The 22,074-nt window shown below is 40.6% G+C and overlaps 1 protein-coding gene across 1 annotated transcript; it reads left to right on the forward strand.

The window, feature by feature from the left end:
* Window positions 1-767: 767 nt before the first annotated feature.
* Window positions 768-21,882, forward strand: rusc1 (RUN and SH3 domain containing 1). The gene is made up of 11 exons (XM_005810287.2): window positions 768-864; window positions 3,636-6,899; window positions 13,886-14,008; window positions 14,101-14,177; window positions 15,181-15,355; window positions 15,631-15,736; window positions 15,853-15,899; window positions 16,197-16,687; window positions 16,780-17,012; window positions 17,300-17,467; window positions 18,634-21,882. The coding sequence occupies exons 2-11, from the start codon at window positions 3,761-3,763 to the stop codon at window positions 18,797-18,799; spliced, it is 4,725 nt and encodes a 1,574-aa protein (XP_005810344.1). The 5' UTR covers window positions 768-864; window positions 3,636-3,760; the 3' UTR covers window positions 18,800-21,882.
* Window positions 21,883-22,074: the final 192 nt, after the last annotated feature.

Below are 22,074 nucleotides of genomic sequence, written 5' to 3' on the forward strand. Positions count from 1 at the left end.
ATACTACACTTTTAAATATAAAAGTTTTATCTCATGGCATACACAATAATAGGAAAAACTGCTAATGTAACCAGTAGTGGTCAGCAACATGCTTCACAAAAGGATAAGCCATTGAGGGTCACTGTTAAGGAAGCTCATAGTTCAAAGAGTGCTGTGTTTGGATATATTAGTAAAAATTCAAGTGGGAGGAAAACATTTGGGTGAAATTACATGGATGACTGCAGCCTCAGGAGGATTACAAACTTCTGGTCCTCACCTGCAATTGTTTGCAATTCCTCATGTCAGGCCATTATTTTTTTCTTGAAGCAGATACAATTTCAGAAACCTCCACAGAACTGAATTTTGGTTTTCATTAGCTTTAAGCCAGTTTTTTGTAATGTTTTGAAACACAAAAAAAGAAGAAAAACATTTGAATACATTACTCTAATGCATTTATATAAAATATGCTCTATTTCTGAATTCAATTACTTAAATAAATAAAAAAAAATGTTGGTAATATCGAGATGTATACTAGATAAAGAAATTAAATATTTTGTCTTATTTTGTTCACAATTGACCTAATAAATCTATGGCATGTTTAAACAAATTTCAGGACAATTTATTATTTATATAAGACTCTTTATTTAGATTTTTAGCCCCAGTTATTTGAAGAAAATACGGGAAAAACGCAATGTTATGACTTTGAGGATGATTATGCTGATACCAGCAAGGGGTTGGCTGGGCAAAAAGGAGGCGTTTCTGTGTTCTCGCGAGAAGACAGACGATAAGGCCGTTAACAACGAGAAGAATCCACATCCTCCCGGACTTGGATGTGAGAGAGACATAGGAGATGGAGACCTTCACCCATCTTTAAACGAATCCGACGTGAGTCATTTTAATGCTACATTTATTTGCATGCATGTCCGTGTATTGTCTTTTTAAGCGTACCTGCTTTAACGAGTCATGTCAGAGAAATGTCATGATTTAACATGGTTAAAAAGCATAGAATTCCGCTTGAGGTCGTGATATGTAGATTATGTAGGTTTAAATATATATTATTTAATATCATTTTATTTATATATACGCATTATTTGAGTTAGAACAGGGATAAAATAGAGGTTGATGCTATAAAGCGTAATAAATGGGGCGTGTGGGCCTGTTTGAGAGCGATGCGGATGGATGTAGCCCCCCCCTCCTCCACCCATCCTCAGCCCTGTCTCCATCAGCTCTGTGGGATCAATGCAAACAAGGTTCTGCACGGGACCGTCCAAACACACGCAAAGATAGGCAGTAGCTTATATTTTAGTTCATTGGTGTACTTTATAGCTTTGTTGGCTTCAACCTGCATTCCTGAGAACAAACAGATTATTGAGTCATTTATGTTCCCGTTGCTGTGAATGACTATATATATATATATATATATATATATATATATATATATATATATATATATATATATATATATATATATATATATAAAATACTTTTTTTTTTTGTCAATTTTTTCTGTATGTGACTAATAGCCCTCGGTGGATGGGCTTTAAAAAGAAGAAGGCACACTCAGTGATGTGCTGATTATTTCATGCTCCAGTTACATCTGCGTTATGCTCCAGGTATTGGGGATTTTTTTCCTCCCCACAATCTTTTTCATTTGATGTTGCTCTTCCTTCCTTTTATCAGCTTGTGGCAAAGATGGAAACACTATCGACTCATGATTACTGAGGAAGCTTTCCGATAAGATGACAGTTCTATCTACACAGTGCCATTCAAAAGCATTCGTGTTCCGTCAGATTGTCCGGATGTTGTTGCAGTTTAACCGCAACTGTTTTATGGGTATGTCATGTTAGACCATCACAAAGTGCTGAAGTCACTGCATGTCCTTACATATTTTTAATCAGTTTAATTAATAAACTGAGCTTGACTGCATCTTTTGACAACTAGGATCAATTGAAATGTGTGCATGATTGGACTGAATTTACTTCTTTTTTTTTTTAAAGACGTGTTATGAACTGCTGCTATATAAATGAACTCAACTGAATTGAGTTGAAGTAGAAAGAAAATTATTCATAGTTTTAGATAAAATAAAATAAAATAAAATAAACTCATAAAACTGGCATGTGTACTTTTAGTCAACCCGGCATCTGACACCCCTAAATAAAATATAGTGTAATCAATTGCCTCCAGAAGTCACCTAGTTAGTAAAAGGTGTTCTGATTTGTGTATTTTCATTTCATGCTGAACACCCAGTCCTAGCTGCCAAATATGGTGGTGGCACTAACATCCTGTGAGGATACTATGTGAAGAAATCAGAATTGGTGATGGATGTTCACATTTGCTATCCATTCAACCTGACTTGAGATGGGCAATACCCCAAAATGCTTGGTTTCAAGTATTAACTTATGCGTCTGGAATGCAAATTCACACAGCACTTTTCAGCTTTTTACTTGACAAGTAAAGTTAGAAAGCCATGCTTCCCTTTTAAAATATACCTAAGTTTGTGGTTGTAATGTAACGATAAGTGAAAAACTTTTACAAAGCACCGTGTTAGGAGAATCGACGAAATTTATTACAAGGGTCTGGTTTGTATATTTTTTACAATAACATCAAAGATGAAAAATAACACAATAAGTAAGGTGGGCACAATCTTTGCAGAAACAGAAAAAATGACATGGTGTAAGAAATTTAATTGTATAAAAGTACCATAGTCATATCTTCCAAGTAATGTCCACATTTTCAGAGCACAAACATTTAAATGTGCCATTTTATTCTTTTCTACCTAAATATTAACGATTAATTATGTAATATTTTAAGGGTAGCTTGTTAGATTGTGTTCTTTTCCAATGTCAGGGCAAAATTATTAAGAAGGAATGAAAAACTTGTTTAAATAAAATGAAATTTCATGTTGAGCCTCATGAGGGAGTCTTCTTGCTGTAAGTGTTTAGGTAGTTGTGAAAAAAACAAAAAAGGGGTGTTCTGTGGCAGCCATGCGGGGGATAACAAAACCACTCAGAAAGTAGTTCATAATTCATGTTGATTTTGAAAAGGACAGAAAATGAAACATGGTAGTAATTTGAAAAAAGAAGAGTCTTAAAAATGATCCAGCATCCGTAAAATATCGAGTATAGTCCAAAAGTGGAATTCAGTTTCACTCGTGCTTGGTTACGCTTCTCTTCGGGAAGTACAGGGGGAGCCTGGGTGGAACTGATAAGACGATGGGTGAAACCTAAGACAGGGAAATCCTGCAGAAAGTGTAAAAAAGTTCAAAGGGTGTGAATGCCTTTGTATGCCATGAAGACTTGTAAACCCATTTTACTGTCAGAGTTTCAGAAATACAATAAAAATGTTTTTGCAATGCATTGGAGATATGCAGATATACAAAGAAAGAATAGAATATCCCTACTCATGCAGAGCAGAGTGTAATAAAAAGACATCATCAGATGTTATTTTCTCTGACATCCACAGCATGAGACAAAGTGTTCTCTGGAGATTTACTCTGATATCTGTAAAACTGGATTTTAATGAATATGTTATAGACTACATCAGCTTCGCTTCAATTTAGTATGAAACAAAGACACGTGTAGACAAGAAAACTGGTGTTTGGTGAGCCGAGCCTGCTTGTAGAAGTGATTCATCATGTGTCTTCTTTGATGTTGCAGGATCTTGGGAGTCAAGCCAAGATGTGACTTACGGTGCATCATAGACAGGATCCGTCCAGAATTTCCAGCACCGGTTTCTATAGCAACAGAAGTATCTGAGAATTTTAAATAGTCCCATTCCCACGATGCAGTCGTCCTCCCAGACTCCAAAGCCGCGGCGTTTCGATGCCAGCAGGCGGACTGCTAACTCAGCTGGGTCCAAGCTTCGTGGCTGTAGTCTTCAGAAGGAGGATAAAAACATGAACACAATCACCAACCCGTCCCCAAGGCGGGCTGTTAAAGCCCCTGCTGCTTCCTCCAGGAGCAGGACAGCTGCACAGCCACGAGCTCCTATAATCCAGTCCAGACCGAGCTCTCAGAAACAAGGTCCCACTGCTTCCAGATTGGCCAAACCCAAACTGAAGAGCACTCGGCCATCTGCAGCAACCCGGAATACGCCAGAGGTCGCTGCCCCTCCTCTGCCTCTTCCCTCTGTCCTCCCTCTGGATCCAAACTGCAACGAGCCAAGCCTCCCTTGCCTGTGCTGCGATGGTCGCTCCCCTCAGGACAACAACAGCATGTTCAACCATAACCACAACAACAACAACACCGTCTCCATCAGGCAGCAGCTGCAGCTACCTCCTCCTCCTCCTGTGGTTCAGTTGGCCGACAAGTGTGATGGGATGAAGGCCAAAGAGCCAGTTCCCTCGCATGCGGAACCCTCTGCCCAATCTGCTGCCAATCTGGGAAATGATGTAAAGAACGCAGATGAAAACGCAGACGTGGACAACAAGAAAACTGTAGATGAAGATGACGAGGAGGAAATGAGCAGCAGAGATACTGCTGTCGATGATGATGAGGACGATGAGACAGATAGTGATGATGATGATGATGATGATGATGACACCCTGGTGCCGTCATGCTGTGACTGCCCCCCATCCCTATTGGAATTCTCACTCTCTTCTTCCACTTCATCATCCTCCACTTCCATCAGCTCCTGCTCTGACCTGGAGTCTGACTGTGCCGATCAGTGCGCTTCCATGTGCTTCTCACAGGACCAGGACCATCTGTCTGCTGCTTTCAACCCCAAAGACCAATTTCCTGAGTTCAAACATCCCTCATCTCTTCCACTTAACAAGAATCCTTTCTCCCTTACCTCCTGTTCCCCAGTGGCCTCATGCTCCCCTGATGAGGGTTACCCCTCTGCGCTTGACTCCTTTTCTCCTGACTACTTAGGGGCTAAAGGCGACTCTGATGCTGACAAAGTAGATTTACTTGACTTCCTAGAGTCTGTAGGGGAGTTTGGGAAAATGGAGCGCTTCAGCCAGGTTATCCAAGTTGCTCGCTGGGATCTGGAAGGGGAGCAACACTGGGATGTACTGAGGGATCGCCTAGATCACCTGGATCGTTTGGAAAAAGTGAATAGGGAAGTGAAGCTGGCCTACATTGCCAGACTTCACGAGAAGGGGTTTGATCTTGAGGATCTGGAGGAGCAGGACCTCTCAGATATTATGGATGAAATGGGGAACATCGACATTCCCTGGAAGTTGTATAAAACCCGTGATGGAACAATGAGGGAGTCTCAGGAGTTTTCAGATGCTGGAGTTGATCTCACCGCTCCATCAGACTGTGAAGATCCCCTTGCTCCAGACTCCCTCACCCCTTCCCCCATTGAGCCGCCACCCAGACCTCCCAAACCTCCTGCCCGTCATGCCAGTGTGAGCTCTGATCTCCACACCTACATCAACATCAGCAGAGAGACCACCTCCATGGCCGTCGCAACCTCCCCCACTTTGTCTACTTTCGCCCCCAACTCCCCTTCGCCCACATTCTCAACATTTCGATGTGAGAAGCCCCTCCCTCCATCTCCGCCATCCATCCCTCCTCTTCCTCTCTCCAAACCAGTCCCCTACCTCACCCTTTATACCACTCCTTCCCCACCTCCGTCCATTCCCACTCCAACCCCACCCATCCCTCCACCTCGAAAGCGACACCTGGCCAGGAAGGAGGCCCAGCGCCTCGCTGCTCTTCAAGCTGAACAGGAAAGAACTCCCCTCTCTCTGCCACCACCCACCACACGCCCTCCACCATTGCCTCCTCCACCTGTCATCTCAGTGTCTTGCTCCTTCTCACCCCCCGCCATACCACCACCACCTGCCCTGCCCCCTCCACCCTCCTTTCACACATTGGACGTGGAGATCCGGAAGCTGCTCATGCTTGCCGGACTGACCCAAGCCGAGCTCCTTAAACTTAGCCCTGAGCTCAGTGTCTGCGTTGGGGAGCTGGACGATGAGGAGGAAGCAGATAATCACTTTACATCCAGATCTCTGGAGTCCAGAGAGTTCAGATTACAAGACAGGGAGGCAGAGAAGGAAAACGACACATGCAAAGTGGGTTTAGATGGAAAAGCATCTGAGGATGGCAATAAGGAGGGGGAAAGTAAAGACGGACAAAAGACCACCTCTTTCACTGAAATTGCAAGAAGAAGGAAGAAGAACACTGTTTTAGTGACAGATCATTACTACAGCACAAGTTTTAATAATCCACATGAAGCAACAGTAAAGACTTTCTCTTATTCAAATGAGCTACCAGATTCTCCTCCACCTCCTCCACCTCCTCGTCCTTTGCCTCCCATCCCACCTTCTTTAGCGCCCCTCAAAGTCAGCACTTTGCCTGCTAACTCTGAGCAACCTGAGCGCTTTGATTGGCTTATAGCTTTCACACCCGAATGTGAAGCCCCACCACTCCCAGTACTGGAGAAGAGAAAATCCACCACTGAAGTCCCAAAAAAGCTCAGGTCATCAGGCTCGTCTCCAGGCTCTGGTCCAAAGGTGACTACGTTTAAAGAGCTTCGTTTCCGCAACAAGAGCACCTCCCCTCCCACAAAGGTGATCACAGATCCCGAGCCCGACCCCACTGTTATCACCCCCGACCCAGATATACTCTACAACTTGAGGTGGAGGAGGGAGAAGGCTGGTAGTGACGGCAGCCAGTGGGAGTACACTTCACAGGCCCAAGCCCTGTTCATGCAGCCGCCCCCAGCCCTCACCTCCATGGCCGCCCTGAAGGAGATGCTGCAGAGAGCTGACAAGGAGGGTGGACAGCTGGAGTTGTGCCCATCGCAGAAGATCGGCTGCTCAGTCAGTGACAGCAGCCTGTGGAATGTAGGCCAAGACAGGGAGATGAGGGAGGAGATGAAGGAAAGGAAGACAGAGAAAGGAAAAGAGGAAGTGGTGGTGAGAGGCCGGGCTGATGGAGGGAGAACTTTTGAATCGAGAACTTCTGGTGAGTACAACTTTCATGAGTCAACAAATAACTAACAAGGCCATTCCAATTTAATACAGTTGAACACCTTAAAGTGATTTCTCATGCTGATACAGAAAAGTGGTCTTAGTTTTTAATTCACTTCTCACAGAGCCTCAAAGAAGTTAGCAAAGAACCAGTTTGATCTGTAGATACTTTGTGACCAACAGGCAGTGAAAATGGCACACATTGTTCCAATTTCTTTACTTAAATCTATAACAAAACAAAGCAGTTTTTTTTAGATGCAACAAGCCTTTAGCTAAAAACATACAAAGATTTTTTCAGAAGTATTCTTATATTATTCAGTTTTTCACATTTTATGTTGCATCTAGAAAACTTCAGTGTGTTTCATTGAGATTTTATGTGGTAGACCACCATAAAGCAGTACATGTGTAATTTTGGAGGTAAAATTACACATTATCCAGATGATGCTGCCACCGCCATGTTTCATGGTGATGTGCAATGTTAGTTTTCATCCACGCTTAACCTTGCGTCCAGTCCAAAAATGTTTGATGAATTAATGATTTGTTTTAAGTATTTGGAAGTAAAACATAAAGCGATAGGAGGTTTTGCACAGTCCTGTAGATGTCTTTATTTATGTGTCCATTACAAACTGTAAATTAAAATCGAGATGATAAGATAATGAAAAGGGTAAAGAGGGGATAACAAACAGGCGGATAGGCTGCATTCTCATATCCTCAGCCATGCAGAGATTATTTCCTTGGACATTTTCCTCCTTGTTGTCTCGTAATAGAAAAACCAAGATTGATGAAAATGTTGACTCATTAATGGTAATGGTACATTGAGCATGATTCACAGAGTGAAAGTAAGGGTGATGTGATGGATGCCTGATAATGAGGGGTACGCAGCGAGAGTTTAGGAGTGAGGGAAGCACGGGGAGTGAAAGATGAACAGCCGTGAAGATAGATGAGGTAATATGAGATAAAAGAGGTGGTTGGAAACTTTCCAGCCAGCACATCCTCCACTGGTTATCAAAGTGTGATTTCATCACAAACTTATTCAATTATTTATCATCTCTTCATTCTGAGGGTTGGGGGATAATGGGAGAGCACTAAAGTCTACATGTTCAGTTTTCTTATTTTTCTAACTGGATTCCTACTCAATCTGGAAAAGTTTGGAATTTGATTTTATTATTTCCCAAGTCTGGGAAAAGTAGGAAAAAGGCAAATGAGAGTAAGGAAAAATACATGTATTTCCTGGCTTTATTATCACTATTACTGTCTAAAAGTACCCCTTCTTTGCTGTCCTTTCTTCTTTAGTTCAGCCAAATTAATTGTTGATTTAGGTACATCAAGGATAACTTTTTCATATAGGGCAAGGTTGCTTTTGATAGCTTTCTCTCTCCGATTATTCCTATTAACATTGATGATTCCTATTAATGACGTTATGATTTAAAAACAGCTTTTTCTGTTTTCTTAGATTAAATTAGCAAATACTTTTTTACACATTATAAACTGATGGATTTAATTCCCATCAGTTTATAATGTGTAGGATGGTTGCTTCCCTGTATCCACAGTCCTCCAATATGAAAGTTTAGTTTAATTCTTTAAGATCTTGGGGTGATGGGATGTGGTGTGGTGGCGCAGGGGTTAAGCACAACCCACATATGGAGGCCTTAGTCCTCGAAGCAGGTGCCGCAGGGTCGATTCCTGGCCTGGCGACCTTTGCCGCATGTCTTCCCCTTCTCTCATTACCCACTTTTCTGTCAATTAACTTTTGAATAAAGGCCACCAGAGCCTTTTAAAAAAAAAGATCTTGGAGTGAAATATCTCTTTGATAGGTGTCCGATTGATGCAGTAGGGTTGATCATTTTTTCTACCGCTCATGAAGAAGTTGTTTTTTCCTGAAATGTATGTATTTAGAGGAAAATGAAACAACTTATGAAAAGGTGTGTACACCTTTAAGAGACAAAGGGGTGGAACTCTGTGTACAGGCCAATTGCTAAGAGTTTTGTTTTCATAATAGGAAGTAGCATATGTTGACTTCAGTTCAAAGGGAGCTCAAGTCTACACAAGGTACGACTTCTCTCTCAGCTCTTTTTTTAGCCTGGCAGAAAACTGTAGTGCCACTCTGAGGCTCTACAGAGCCGAGGTTAGAGACTGAAGTGTGTTATCTCTGTCTACTGACTCAGCATTCATACGCTGACTGCTGTTACTGCTGGGGAGGACAGGAAGGTAAAAGCAGGGGAGGAAACAAAGGAGAAAACTGACATAGGGAAGGCGATCCGGAGATTGCACCGCACTGCAGTGAAGTTTAAAATACTTGGAGTAGTTTATGGAGTCTAAAAATTTACTATGTTCATATATGTTTCTCAAGGAAGTGATAGAAAGTGAAACTACACTGTGTTTACACCCCATCAACTTTTTTAGTTTGTCTCAAGATAAACAACTTTAATGTATTCATCGGGATTTTTTTTTTTTTACTAGAAATAAATATCTGAAAGTTGTGACATGCAATTTTTTTTCAATACCTCTTTTTCTAATGTCCTTGTGCTGTGATTGCAGCTGCAAGTCTTCTGTCTCTATCAGCTTCTAGGGACATTGTTTTGCATATTATTATGGTTCAGGCACAGTCAGATTACTGCTAGCATCTGGGACCGGCATTTTTCAAGTTTTATCCCAGATTCTTAATTGCATTTAGGTCTAGACTTTTACTGAAATGATATTACTTCTATACCTCATTTAACAAGATGCACGCCTTCTAAAAAGTTCCACTTTTCACTCATTAGTCACAATGATATTTTTCCAAAATTACTGTGAGTACAGCTGGATTTATTCTGAAATGAAATTGCATACATGTATCCCTTAGAGCAATTGAGGGTGCTAGATTTTATTTAGCTAATTAAATCCATATGCACACAATTTTTTTTTAACTGTTTGAAAGCTAATTATTAATTTCCTGTATTTGTACAATTGTTGACTACTTTGTGTTGGTCTATCACATAAAACCCCAGTCAAATACTGAGGTTTTATAGCATTTATTTATTTAAAATCCAAAATCTAAAGACTTCTGTTCAAAGCTGCCATCTGCTGGTCATAAGATAGAATTCAGGATTCAGTTGCTGCCAGATTTTCTTTCATTTTTGTCTGGACAAACAAAAACACACGCAAACGTTGCCCTCACAGCTGTTCTTAACATTTGCTTAACTGCAGTCTGAACATCACATGTGGGGGACCACAGGCACACTAACCCTTAAAAGAAGTGGAATTGATCTTAATAAATCAGCCTCTCTGGTTCCTGTGGTCAGTTTTAAAATGTGAGCCAAGTCTAAGTCTAGCGCTCTGTTATTAGACGATGGAAGCTGAAATACTGTTAGAATTGTGCATTTTTCTCCTGTTTTACACTAACATTCTCTACATCTCTCTCTCCTTCCCATTTCTTTGCCACATTATCACTTTGTTTTTTTTCTCACCCATCTATCCCACTCGGTTGTATCCATTGTATGTCCATTGCTTGGCTTTATGTTCGCCCTATCCTGACTAATATTTTTCCGCTTAATGCCCTGAACTGAACAGTTTCCTCACCCCCGCTGTCCCTTACCCGGTCCCCCCAACCCTACTTCCTGCACTCTGCCCTCCCTTCCCTCCACCCAGACCCCCATAACTCACAGCTCCTCGCAGATCGGTGGTCCTCCAACAAACAGGCCAACGAACAGCGGGGTCCTGCTGCTGCAGGCTCAGCTTATTTCCACAAAGACGACTCCAGTTCTCTTGTAGGCTCTGGATTTGATGATTCCCTGGCTGATTTCCGCGCAGACTCTCCTCATTACTACAGAGACATTTTCAGTGAAAACACACATTCAGCTTATAAGTACGTCAACGATTCCAAAACCAACACGGGGGACTTTGAGTCGAAGTGTAATTTTGACTCACTCTACTGCAGCGATTCAGAGAAGCGAGACGACACCCACGTCTCGCTTAGTGGCACCTCCGGACCGCAGGGCTGCACCACTCCATATAAGAACATAGATGTTATGATGAGTTACCCAGACAGCTTCAGTGCTGTGGATTCGCTGTATTCAGAGAGGTGCTGCCGTGCAGACGATAGCAGCATTAAGGCCAGAATGTCCAAAGAGCTTCCTCCCCTCCCCACATGCTACCTGTACCACCCTAAAAACTGCCCGCTCCACCGGGGCGCCCCTCCACGCCTCTCCCCTATCGGCGCCCTCTCCCCTCCCCAGCGTTCTGGAGCTCTCCCGCTCTCTCGCCTCAACTCCCCGCTCTTTCCCCGTTCTCACACCCTTCCTGCCCTCGCTGCTCCCCTCTACTACCCAAACCTCTACCCTCCTATCCCACCCAGGGCACCCCCTATACCCCCTAAACTCTACCAGGGTCCTCCGCAGCCACATGTGGCGAGTAAGAATCTTTCCTACACTGCATTCCACATTTTCTCTGTCTTTTTTATTTATTATTTTGCTAGACATTTAACTTGTGTGTATTTCACTCTGGAGTGGCTGTTTCCTATTTCAGCTTTGAGGGAGTTTTCCAGATTTGAAAGTAGCCATAACTATAGCTATTTGTGATATCAGAGGGCAGCTACCTGCACGTCATCTGATATGTCCTATCTCCACTCTTCTTTCAAATCTGCAAAAAGGTCCTTCAGACGGGGAACAGCTGGTCCTGTCACAGCGTGTCTACAGTCACTCTGCTCAATCTGTCTCTCTTTGTCCTCCCCTGTCTGTTTGTCTGTGTTAGTCTGTTCTGGTTTCTCTCCTTGTTTTTCTTCTGTTTCTGCATGATGTGTTAAAATTGACACATGCATCTCAGCCAAAGCACACCCACATCACAGTAGATCTTTAAATTACAGAGAAAATGTAATAAGTGTTTACTTTGTTCCTTGTTTCCCCCACTTTGATAACAGTCAAATCTTCATAAACAGTGGATTTTAAAAAAGTCTATCCACTCTATTTAAAATGCCAGGGGGGTTTATCATTTCAGAACTTTTCTACATTTAATATCTTTATGTTTTAAAGGATTTTCAAACTTTCTTTTTTTTTCATTTTTTATTTTTTTAGGACTGGGTGGAGTGGATAAAAAAAGAAAAATAACTTTAAAAATGTAGTTACATAGGTTTGCACACTTTCTTCTAACTGGGATATTTTTATACCTACCACTACTACTAATAATAACAGTAACAATAATAGTAATACTGATAATGATGTAAACATTTATGCAACCAAATTTCTTAGTTTTATTTGTCCTTTAAAAAGATTACTGTTTTTTATTTTATTTTTTGAGTCATAAGAGTTACAGGTCAATTTAAAGGTGGAAAAAGGTCTGAAAGGATTTATTGTAGTCTTATTTTTAATGTCACAAAGCCTTGGCATTTTAATATAGTAATTTTATAGACTTTCTTCATCCACTGTATGACTTTGTTCTATAAATACTAGTGTGTTCACAGCACCTGTGTTTGCACATTTGTTATTATATGTCTTGTTATTTTTGTGGTAACACCAACAGCTGTTTCTTTTTAGCTTCTTGTTTGTTCAGGTTTTCTTTCTGTAAGTTTGTAGAATGTTTTGCGCACACTCACAAAAACCTCTGACTTCATGGCATATATTTCTTGAAAAAATTCATAGATTTAACATTTCTGCTCTGTTACTGGAGCCTTGCAAAAACTAGAACTTTATTTTATTCTTCCTTTACTAATAATGCTGGGACATATTGAAATTTGAACCTTGAGGGTAAATTGTTTGAAACCTAATGACAGCTCTTGATTAAGTTAAACTATCAAATTAACTTAAAAAATATGATTGTAACAAGGTTTTCTTTTCAACACAGTGAAGACTGTTCAGTCTCTAAAGTTATTGTTTACATCTCCATAATTCTACATTTTCTTTGTAACCAGATCTAGAATAAAATGTCTCTAGCGTACTCCAGGAAAAATATTATGAGGGAAATATTACAGGCTGCTCGTGTCTCACCATGAAACGTCAACAGTAATTCTTGCTCTTCACTGTAATAAATTGTAGCGGTGTGTTCAACTCTCTTGCACATATTAATTGGCTCTCCCTCAGGAGAAACACTTACTTTTCCAAGTTGAGGTTATGCTTGGCTGTGCTGGTTGCTGGGAGACCAAAGTAAGTTAGGAGTTTTTCATTCTTCAATTTGAATGCAACATTGACCTCAATACAATCAACCAAACATAAAATTATTAAATAAAGTTATAATATTTGGACTTTAATAGCAGCAGAGAAAACATTGTTGAACAGAGCAGATTTTCCGAATTTGTAACAAATTAGCCACAATTATATGGGAGGTGGAAGTTGGCAAAACTATAGATTGATATTCAGTAGACTTCATCACATTTACATTTTAAAAAAGAACATACAAATAATTCCTAAAATCTTCCTTGCTAGGGTGAGATTTGTGGCTCTACATGTGATGAACTGTTTACTTTAAAGAAAATCACAGTTTTCACAGTTTTAAAAATGTAACTCTAAACTGTTGAGACTGACTGTTCTAATTACTGTGAGACTTTCAGGATTAGCTCTTTTGTCTTTTTTCTTTAATTTAAAACCCAACTCCCTTGCAAAAGATAACATTTGTAGTTTTGAAAGAATCACAATAATTATTGGGGGCCAGACATTCACACTGGAAGTGCTTTGAGTACAGCTTTAGGAGTTTGTAAGATTTCAGGAATTTGTTTTATGAAATCTATGATATGAATTGGAAGCATTAAGTGAGTCAGTATGGGTTGATTAATTTCCTGATGAATTTGTGAGCTGAGGTTGATGCATGGGCTTCTGTTTAACACTCAAGCTGACAAGAAGCCATCATTACGGATTCAGATGTAAAACAACCTCACTACTGTGGCTCCAACACTCACAGGATGTGCTCACAAAGCACCATCTGCTTACATCTGCCTAATTTCACTTAATAACACTCGTATGTTAGTTTTACTTAGAAATTGAAGCTGTATGTAATTATTTTCTCTGCCGCTGCAAGCCGTCCGCAGTGTCTCGTTTGCCGGCTCCGTACAGAAGATAGATGTTCCCTGGATGGGCGAGGATGTGGAGCATTCAGTGAGGGGTCTCGGCCTTACCTCTCTGTGTATGCAGGAAAAGAAAGGTGTTCATTCTTGCATTTGTACTATGTTTTTTTCTTTTCTACTGCATATAAACTTATCACCCAGTTCCTATCTTATTGTTTCTTCTCTTCAGCTCTGGTCAGTGGAGTCAGTGCTGCAGTGGAGGCCATCTTGGCTCAGTTCAGTTCTTCTCGGACTATAGTCCAGAAGGTCAGTCCCTAAAGAGCAGATTTAATTACTTTGTTCTTTTTGCAAGTGTGTAAATGTATAGATGTGGGTTCTCAAAATGAATAAGTAATTTTTAAAATTGTTAAAAAAAAAAAAGAGTTTTTTTGAGTCATGTCCACAAAAACAAGAATGGATTATCATACATGGATGAGGACCCTGCACTACAGTCTTGAAGCTCGTCTCTCTGTGCAGCTGTAGAAAAATAACCGATTGTTTTAACAAAAACAACCTTCTTTCAAAGAAACTGTTGAATGAATCTGTGGTCACTTAATACACACACAAAAAGGGTATTAAAGCCACTTTCATTACAAAAATCATACACAGTTCATGCCTTGGCTAGAACAGACTACTTGAACAGGGAGTAAACATCCAGACCACATGGAGATTGTGAGCATTGTCTGTGAGCATACAGTTTGGGATGTAAGAAAATGCTTATGCCAATAATATCTGGAGTATTTTTCTTCCTCTGTGTATGGCCTAAATAAAGCTAATGAAGGAGAAAGGGTTTGACTAAAGCTGCTGTTGGACTACTTTGACTTCTCTACAAACCACAACATGTGCAACATTACCTGGAAGAGGCTTTGGAGAGCCAAGCAACCTGATTTTGTGAGAAAACTAAGGACTTATAGAGTTTGATAGGGGTGACAGAAAATTTTTTTTGACTACTACATTACTCGAGAGCAGGTAAAGAGTAAAACACACAGATTGTGTAGGAAAATGTGAGACTTTCACTATCTCTGCATGATTTCCTAAGCTAAAGTCTCCTAATCTAAAGTATTCTGGTGACTTATTTGGATAAGATGGAAAGCTCACTAAATAATATTTGTTGAATTTCATCAACAAATATTTTCTTCAAACACTTGTCCATGAATTGCTTATTTCTCTCCTTTTTCTCTTGAGCATTTCTTTCCAAACGTCTTTTTCAATTGCTGCAAACCTTTTAACTCATCCAATTCCATTTCCCTCCCCTCCATGTTCACCCCAGGCTTTATCAGGAGACAGCGCCATAAATCCATCTCTTGGCCGTCTGGTGCTGCAGTGCCTCTGTCCCGCCCTGCACAATTTGCTGACCGACGGCTTGAAGCCTCACCAGAGTGATCTGATTGCAGGCCGGAGGCCAAACTCAGCCTGGAGTCTGGTGCAGGCCACAACGAGGACAGGTAGCATCCAAAACCTCAAATGCTTGGACAGTGTCTGGCAGCTGTCCTGCCAGGGGGGGAGATTTTTTTCTCCCCCCCTGGTTGATGATAATAAACTTCAATTTTAGATTTCCCCCTCATCTCTGTTGATTTTTACTGTTGAAAACGCTGAATAGAGGAAACCAGCTGGATGCAGATATTGATCGTTGTATTAGTGCCAAGCTTCACAGCAGTATTTCAATCACCTGTCTTCCTTTTTTCCCTCCCATGCTCTCTCACTCAACCATTTCTGCAAGGTCCCAAAACTCAAGCCTTATTTAACCTACAAATCCGGGTTGGTGAGCTGCCGCAGCTGAGACACAGCAAGCAGAGGTTCAATGCATTCCTCCTTGGTCTGCTAAAGTAAGGAATAGCTTTTCTTACCTAACCCTGTGCAAGAGTTTGTCATTTTGTCCTCTGGAAATGTTCTTATCACAACTGCTTATATCATTCTCCTTTCTCTGATTTTTCTCTTAAAGCACCAAGCTTCTAGATTTCTGGCTGTCTCATCTTCAGTCATGCAGCGGTAAGTTTCTAAACCCTTAAAACAGATCTGTTGCTACAGTGCCTTGCAAAAGTATTCATATCCCCAGAGATTTATGACATCTTGAGCTTCAACTAACAAAACATATTTTAGTGGAATTGTGTGTAATAAACCAGCAAAAGTAGGAAATAAATTTTTTAAATGCAATTTGCATTCAGTCCTATTTACTTTGCCACAAGATGTCTTTTACAGAACATTTCACCACTGAAAAATATATCTTTCAAAATTCTCCTTTTGCAATCAAGCCACTTCTAAAACCCTGATATTTCTCAACCTCAGATGTGCTGGAGGCATATTACCACCCTACTTCCTTTATGCGTCTGTCGCTGACCACCTGCTGGCCTCTTTTTGAGGAGCTGCTCCTCGTGCTGCAGCCCCTGAGCCTGCTCACCTTTAACCTCGACCTGCTCTTCCAGCACCATCATCTGGAGGCGGATTCTCACAGGCCTGAGATGCCCAGATCTCCCCATCGGGAAGCCGGGCTACAGGCTTCCCCGCAGGGCCAACTGAAATCCCCAGCTGGCAGATACATGAAGAGCCTCTCGGAAGTGGACTTTGGAAGCCCAGAACATTCACCAAATACAAATTCTTCACCGACTTTAAACAATGGGGGATCAGAGTCATCAACAAGTACAGATTCTGAACCTGTGAAGGCTTTGCCTAGTTTTGGTCAAACAAGTCCACAGCTGCTGTGGGTGCAGGAAAAAGAAATTGAAACTTTACCTCTGTCTAATGTAGATGAAGATAGTTTTACCCATCAAGCAGGACAGGTCAGTATTTTATCATCCAATGCTTACAACCACTTGTGGTTGTACAGTTCTGCCAAATGGACTTTAGTTTTTCTTTTTTACTGTAATTATAGGTGATCCAGCAGAGCTGGGGAGTTGTGATGCGCTGGGGAGGTCGGCTGAGCCAGAACCTGGCCGACTTTAGCCTGTCTGCCGTGAAAAAGGAGGAGACGAATACCAACAGTCCTGATTTCCAGGACCAGACAGGAAGTGACTATTCCCCCGTCAACGGCTCTCAGGTTCCCTGGAGTTTGGGACGACTTTTTGGAGCCTCCAAAAGCCCTATGGGTCACACACCACCAACCAGGTGAGCCTCTGTTTTTACTGAGTACATCAGCACAGAAAAGGAACTTCTTAGGATGGAAGAATATAAACTAAGCTTTTGCCCAGTATGTAGACAAGCTAAATATTTTTGAACACTTTTTGGGTATTAAAGAAAGAACTCCAGCAACACACAATATCCATCTCACTGAGGACAACAATTTTATATAATCTGCATGTAGCAATCAAGTGAAATTTAACTTTTATAGTTTTCTGCCCACAAAATTGTACTGTATCTCATGACACAATATGTCTGACTTCTCCCATCCACAGGCGTCCCTCTCAGTGGTTAGCTCCTGGTGTCACAGCTCTGACCCGAATGGTGAGCAGCAGTTCCACCCCAACGCTACGCGGAACCTCTGAACTTCAGGAAGGAAGCGACATAGAATCAGAGAAAAAGACAGATGCCACAGAAATGAAAGAAAAACCCAGACAATTCAGGTAGAACACAGAAACTCTGCAGATTCATGCTAGAGCCGCCTTTTAAGCTTGAGCTGCTAGAGATGCAGTTGTTATGTACTCATTAATTTTCCATTGAACTTGAAAGACACGTTTTGATATATTTTAGAACCTTTAAAAACGACTCAATTTGGATGAAATATCTAGTTGTTAAATAGATTTTTAACCCTAGACTGAAAAACTCATGGCGATACCACAATCTCAAATGCCTCAATCGCACCAGCTTATTTCATAATGAAACTGAGTGTGAGATATTATCCTAATGCCTTTTATGGTAAAGGAGGATATAAAAACATTTCTACAAAATGTTACCAAATATTAATTAACGCCAGTGTGATTATCCACAGTGAAATGAGTCATGTAGCGATATTGACTAAAGAGCCACTAAGAGAGGAAGAAGAAATTTATAAAGCCAGATTATAGTTTTTTCTTAATGACTGTTTTTACACTTGGAGGAAAAATAGAGAACATTGTAAGGCTGTGAACGCCTTCATCACCATCATGATGTGAGGAAGCTTGGCTGAAGGAGAGGATTAGAGACTACAAACCTAATAGGAATGGGCCAAAATTCCAGCAAACTATGGTGGGAAGCATGTGGTGCAGAAACAAACAAAAAACATGCTTTTTTTTTTGCAAAATACCAAATGGAAATGTTTGTGAACTTTGACTTTAAAGAAAGTTCACAAAAAAATAAATAATATCTGACAGTTTAAATTTTGTTTAAATGATATCAAAGAAAAATCAAAATAGACAAAAACTTATACTGACATATTGGAGCTTTATTCAAACCAGTACTACAATGAAATTTGATTGGTGGATATTTAAATAACATGTTTTGCCATTATATACGTGAAATAAAAGCATCAGATTTAGACTATCAGTTATACAAGAGGATGGACTAGTCATGGAAAAAAATAAAGACAGCTTAATCTGAGGTAAACCAAGGCATGTCTCAGCTCTCTTTAACCCTCCAGGAACCCCAGTGGGTGCAGCAGAGATCAGAATAGCTGCTGTTACCATTCTCTCGTTGAAGGACGTTCACTGACTGGTGACTCATCGCTCTGACCGGTCCTGGCCGTGACTCATCCAGTCCTGCTTCATATGCTGACAGTATCGTTCTCATGGCTGTAACCGTTCTTGTGCTTCAGATCCGTTCGAATGCTGTGTGACCACACCGGAACCGGTTCGGAGCTCAGCTTCTGCAAAGGCGAAGAGCTGGTGGTGCTGGGAGGCGTCGATCAGGATTGGATTCGATGTCGTCAGGGAGACAAGGAGGGGTTGGTACCTATTGGCTACACCTCTCTCATCATGTGACGTCGGCACTGTAACTTCTGCACTAAAATCCATATTATATTAAATAAATATATATAAAATATATCCATATTAAAGATATTTTAAGTGAGTCTGGAGGGTTTATGGGAAGGTCGCACTACTCTGAAAGGGATATTTTACGTGGGTTTGAGCTGAGAGCATGACGCCATCTGCTCTGCTTTGCTTTCATCTCGAGTATTCTCCGGTCCTCTCCTGTTGTGAACATATGGGGCTTTTTTCCCCATTAAAACTCATCCTGTTTGGTAGCTAATGAGTTTAAGTAGCAGGAACGCAGTAGATGGCGTGAAGTAATGACTCAACTCAAATTCAAACCATTATAATATTTAAGTGAAGTGTCCCTTTTAATGCTTTTCTTCCATTCCTGCGCTCCACGTCAGCTGCTGATCTGAACCTGATGGCGGGGGAGACCCTGTCCACTTAACGTGTTATAGTCGACATCTTTGGAGCAGTCTGCTTCAGCACTGCAGCCAGCAGGTCATTGAGTGAAGAAAGGATGCTAGAGTACTACGCCGCAGCTCCTGTTTGCATACTGCGTGTCGATGTGGTGAATTGTAGCTGTGTAGGTCTGTGTTCCCTTATCAACCTCTCTCATCTCTGGCCCGGTTTGTGTGTGTTTCTGCGATTCTAGTAGAATGTATAATTATATATATATATATATATATATAAATTATAATAAATCCATGTGTACAGCTATATTAACTGAGAGGGATTTTACCAAGACAGATAGATTACCAAGAGGGAAAAAAAAGTGAAACAGTAAAGACTGTGACATTATTGTGAGTTTGACCGATAGGAATGGGTGGATCCATCTTTACACGTGCAACTCGCCTCACACATTAAGTCGATGTTCTGCAAAGTAAATTCTGTTTTAATTATAAAACCCAGCATCTTCCTTTATGCGTGCTTTTTGTGTTGCAAATTTTTTGCCATACATTAAGGTGCAAAAGATTTTTTCAAAGCACTATATCTTTAAACTTTGCTTCAGCTGAGCCAGACTTTATTGTAATCTCTTAGAGTTTTCTGGATCAATATTTCTCTGGGCTTTTGAGGGTTGTTTTTTAGGTGTTCTTTGAATTTTGAATGCTTTTTCACTCAATATCTCTCCACCATTTTCACTGATAATTCACTTTTTTGTCAAAGCATTTACCTCTGACGTAGTGCCTTGCAAAAAAAAGTGGTGTCCATTAAACTCCTCCCCAAAGCAATGTTTTGTAGACATAAACTTGATCCTGGGTATAGTTCCACGGTTGAGATGTTTGCAAATTCTTTTTGGCAAAATCACTCAAGCTCAAAGTGGTTGGACGGATTTAGACTGTAATTATCCATTTTAAAGTCTTGCCACAGATTCTCAATTGAATCTAGGTCTGGTCTTTAACTGGGCCATCATAGCATAAATGTGTTTCGCTCCGGACAGGTTTTCCTCCAGGGTGGCCCTGTGTAGCTATTTTCCTGTCAACACAGAAAAGCATTACCACAGCATGATGCTGCCACCGCCGCGCTTCAGTGTTGGAATGGTGTATTCAGAATGATATGCAGTACCACAAATTGTGTTTTGCATGCAAGTTAAAAAGTAAAATTTGGTCTCTTCCTCATATTTGCTGTACACCGACATGTTTTTCAGTTAGATTCTGTAGTCAGCTAGAAGGTCTGGAACAGGAAAATTTGCAAGAAAAAAAATCAGTCAAGGTCCAAAGAAAATTTCTGAAAATCTGAAGAACTACTAGTAAGGACAACTTTTAAAATATTACAGGAAAGTCTGGCTCCTTGGAAGGCAAGCATAAGGGAAACAAGGGATGACTCAAGGCTTTTGCAGTACTGTAATTTTCTGAAAATGATTACGTGTAGCTCATAAAGTTTAACACTGAATGCATTTTAGTATAAGCATGGATGCTTTGAATGAATGACACATTGATATAACCCTCCCAGTGGTGAAATATGAGACAAAGCAATCTGTAGCTCATCCTGTGGTTTGAGAAATACCCTCACAAAAACATTTTCAGCTCTTGTGTAATACTATCTGAAATAAAATATGAATGCAGCGAGAGGGGGGGAAAAAATCCTTGAACTGATGTAAAATGCTGCAGTGAAGCTTATAGGTTTGGTGGCTTTTCCTCAGCTTTTGTATTTATCTTCCTGCCAGGTCTGATCATAATCATTGATATTAATGATAGTAGTGATGGTGGAAGTGGTTCGTTTGTACTGATGCCACTCATATGAAACCCGTTGCTTTGCATCATATTTATATATTTATTCGTTTATCTCTGGATTCTAGATGTATCGACGACTATGCATATGCTTAAACGTTGAGCTGTTTTGTTTCAAAGTCATCATTTTAGTTTTGTGTACAACTGAGGCATTGCAAGATATCTTAAACCCTAAAGATACAAGATGAAAAGAGTCTTGCAGACGTCTGGATTTGGTTCTGTAGGAAGGTTTCTTTACCACTGATAAATCAGGGAGAGCTCAATTCTTCAAAATATCCTTGTAGTTTCTATGTACGCCAGTGCCATGTAGCATGACATTACTGGCGCTACAGCAAAAGTCCAGTAGCAGTAAATGAAACCACTACATGCTCATACTGTAAATAATTATCATAATAAAACACCATCAAATGGATAGTTATAAGAAATCTTCAGATTGAATATTATTGGACAAATAAAGTTCATTTAGATTTTTTTATGTGAAAGCTGATAATTTATTGGATGTACTATTTATTGATTCCAAGGTGTATAAAAAGGAACAGCTCTCTATCTGTCTGGGTTCTGAAAGCGCGAGGGTGTGAACATGATGGTGGTGTGTGTGTGTGTGTGGGTGTGCATATGGAAGTGAAAGTAGAGATGATGTGAGCACTTTCATGTGTCAGCATATCCTGCTGTTTCGCTGTGTGTGTGTAACAGAAAGCCTCCTTCTCTTTTTCTCTCTCTCTGGTGTAACGTAGCTTGTAGACATTTCCGAGTCCCACTGTTGCATATAGTTGCGTGCCCCTCTGGTGTCGGTCAATTGTCCACCTCCTGCATGTGCTTGTTTGTAAATACACCCAATAAAAATCATCTGTTCAAACCAAACCGTTCAGCTGTTTGATTTGCATGTCATACACAATACCTCATGTGGAAATCCCTCTTTGAAACTAAAGGTTCTTGTCCTGGAAGGATAGTTGAAATAGTTAAGATCAAAGCTAACTGTATTTAAACAAACTTCTTTTTTTTTTACCACATATCTTTTTTTAATATCAAGCAGATAAAACAGATGACCTCTGT

The sequence above is a fragment of the Xiphophorus maculatus genome, chromosome 3 (genome assembly GCF_002775205.1).
Source record: "Xiphophorus maculatus strain JP 163 A chromosome 3, X_maculatus-5.0-male, whole genome shotgun sequence".
Classification (NCBI taxonomy): Eukaryota; Metazoa; Chordata; class Actinopteri; order Cyprinodontiformes; family Poeciliidae; genus Xiphophorus; species Xiphophorus maculatus.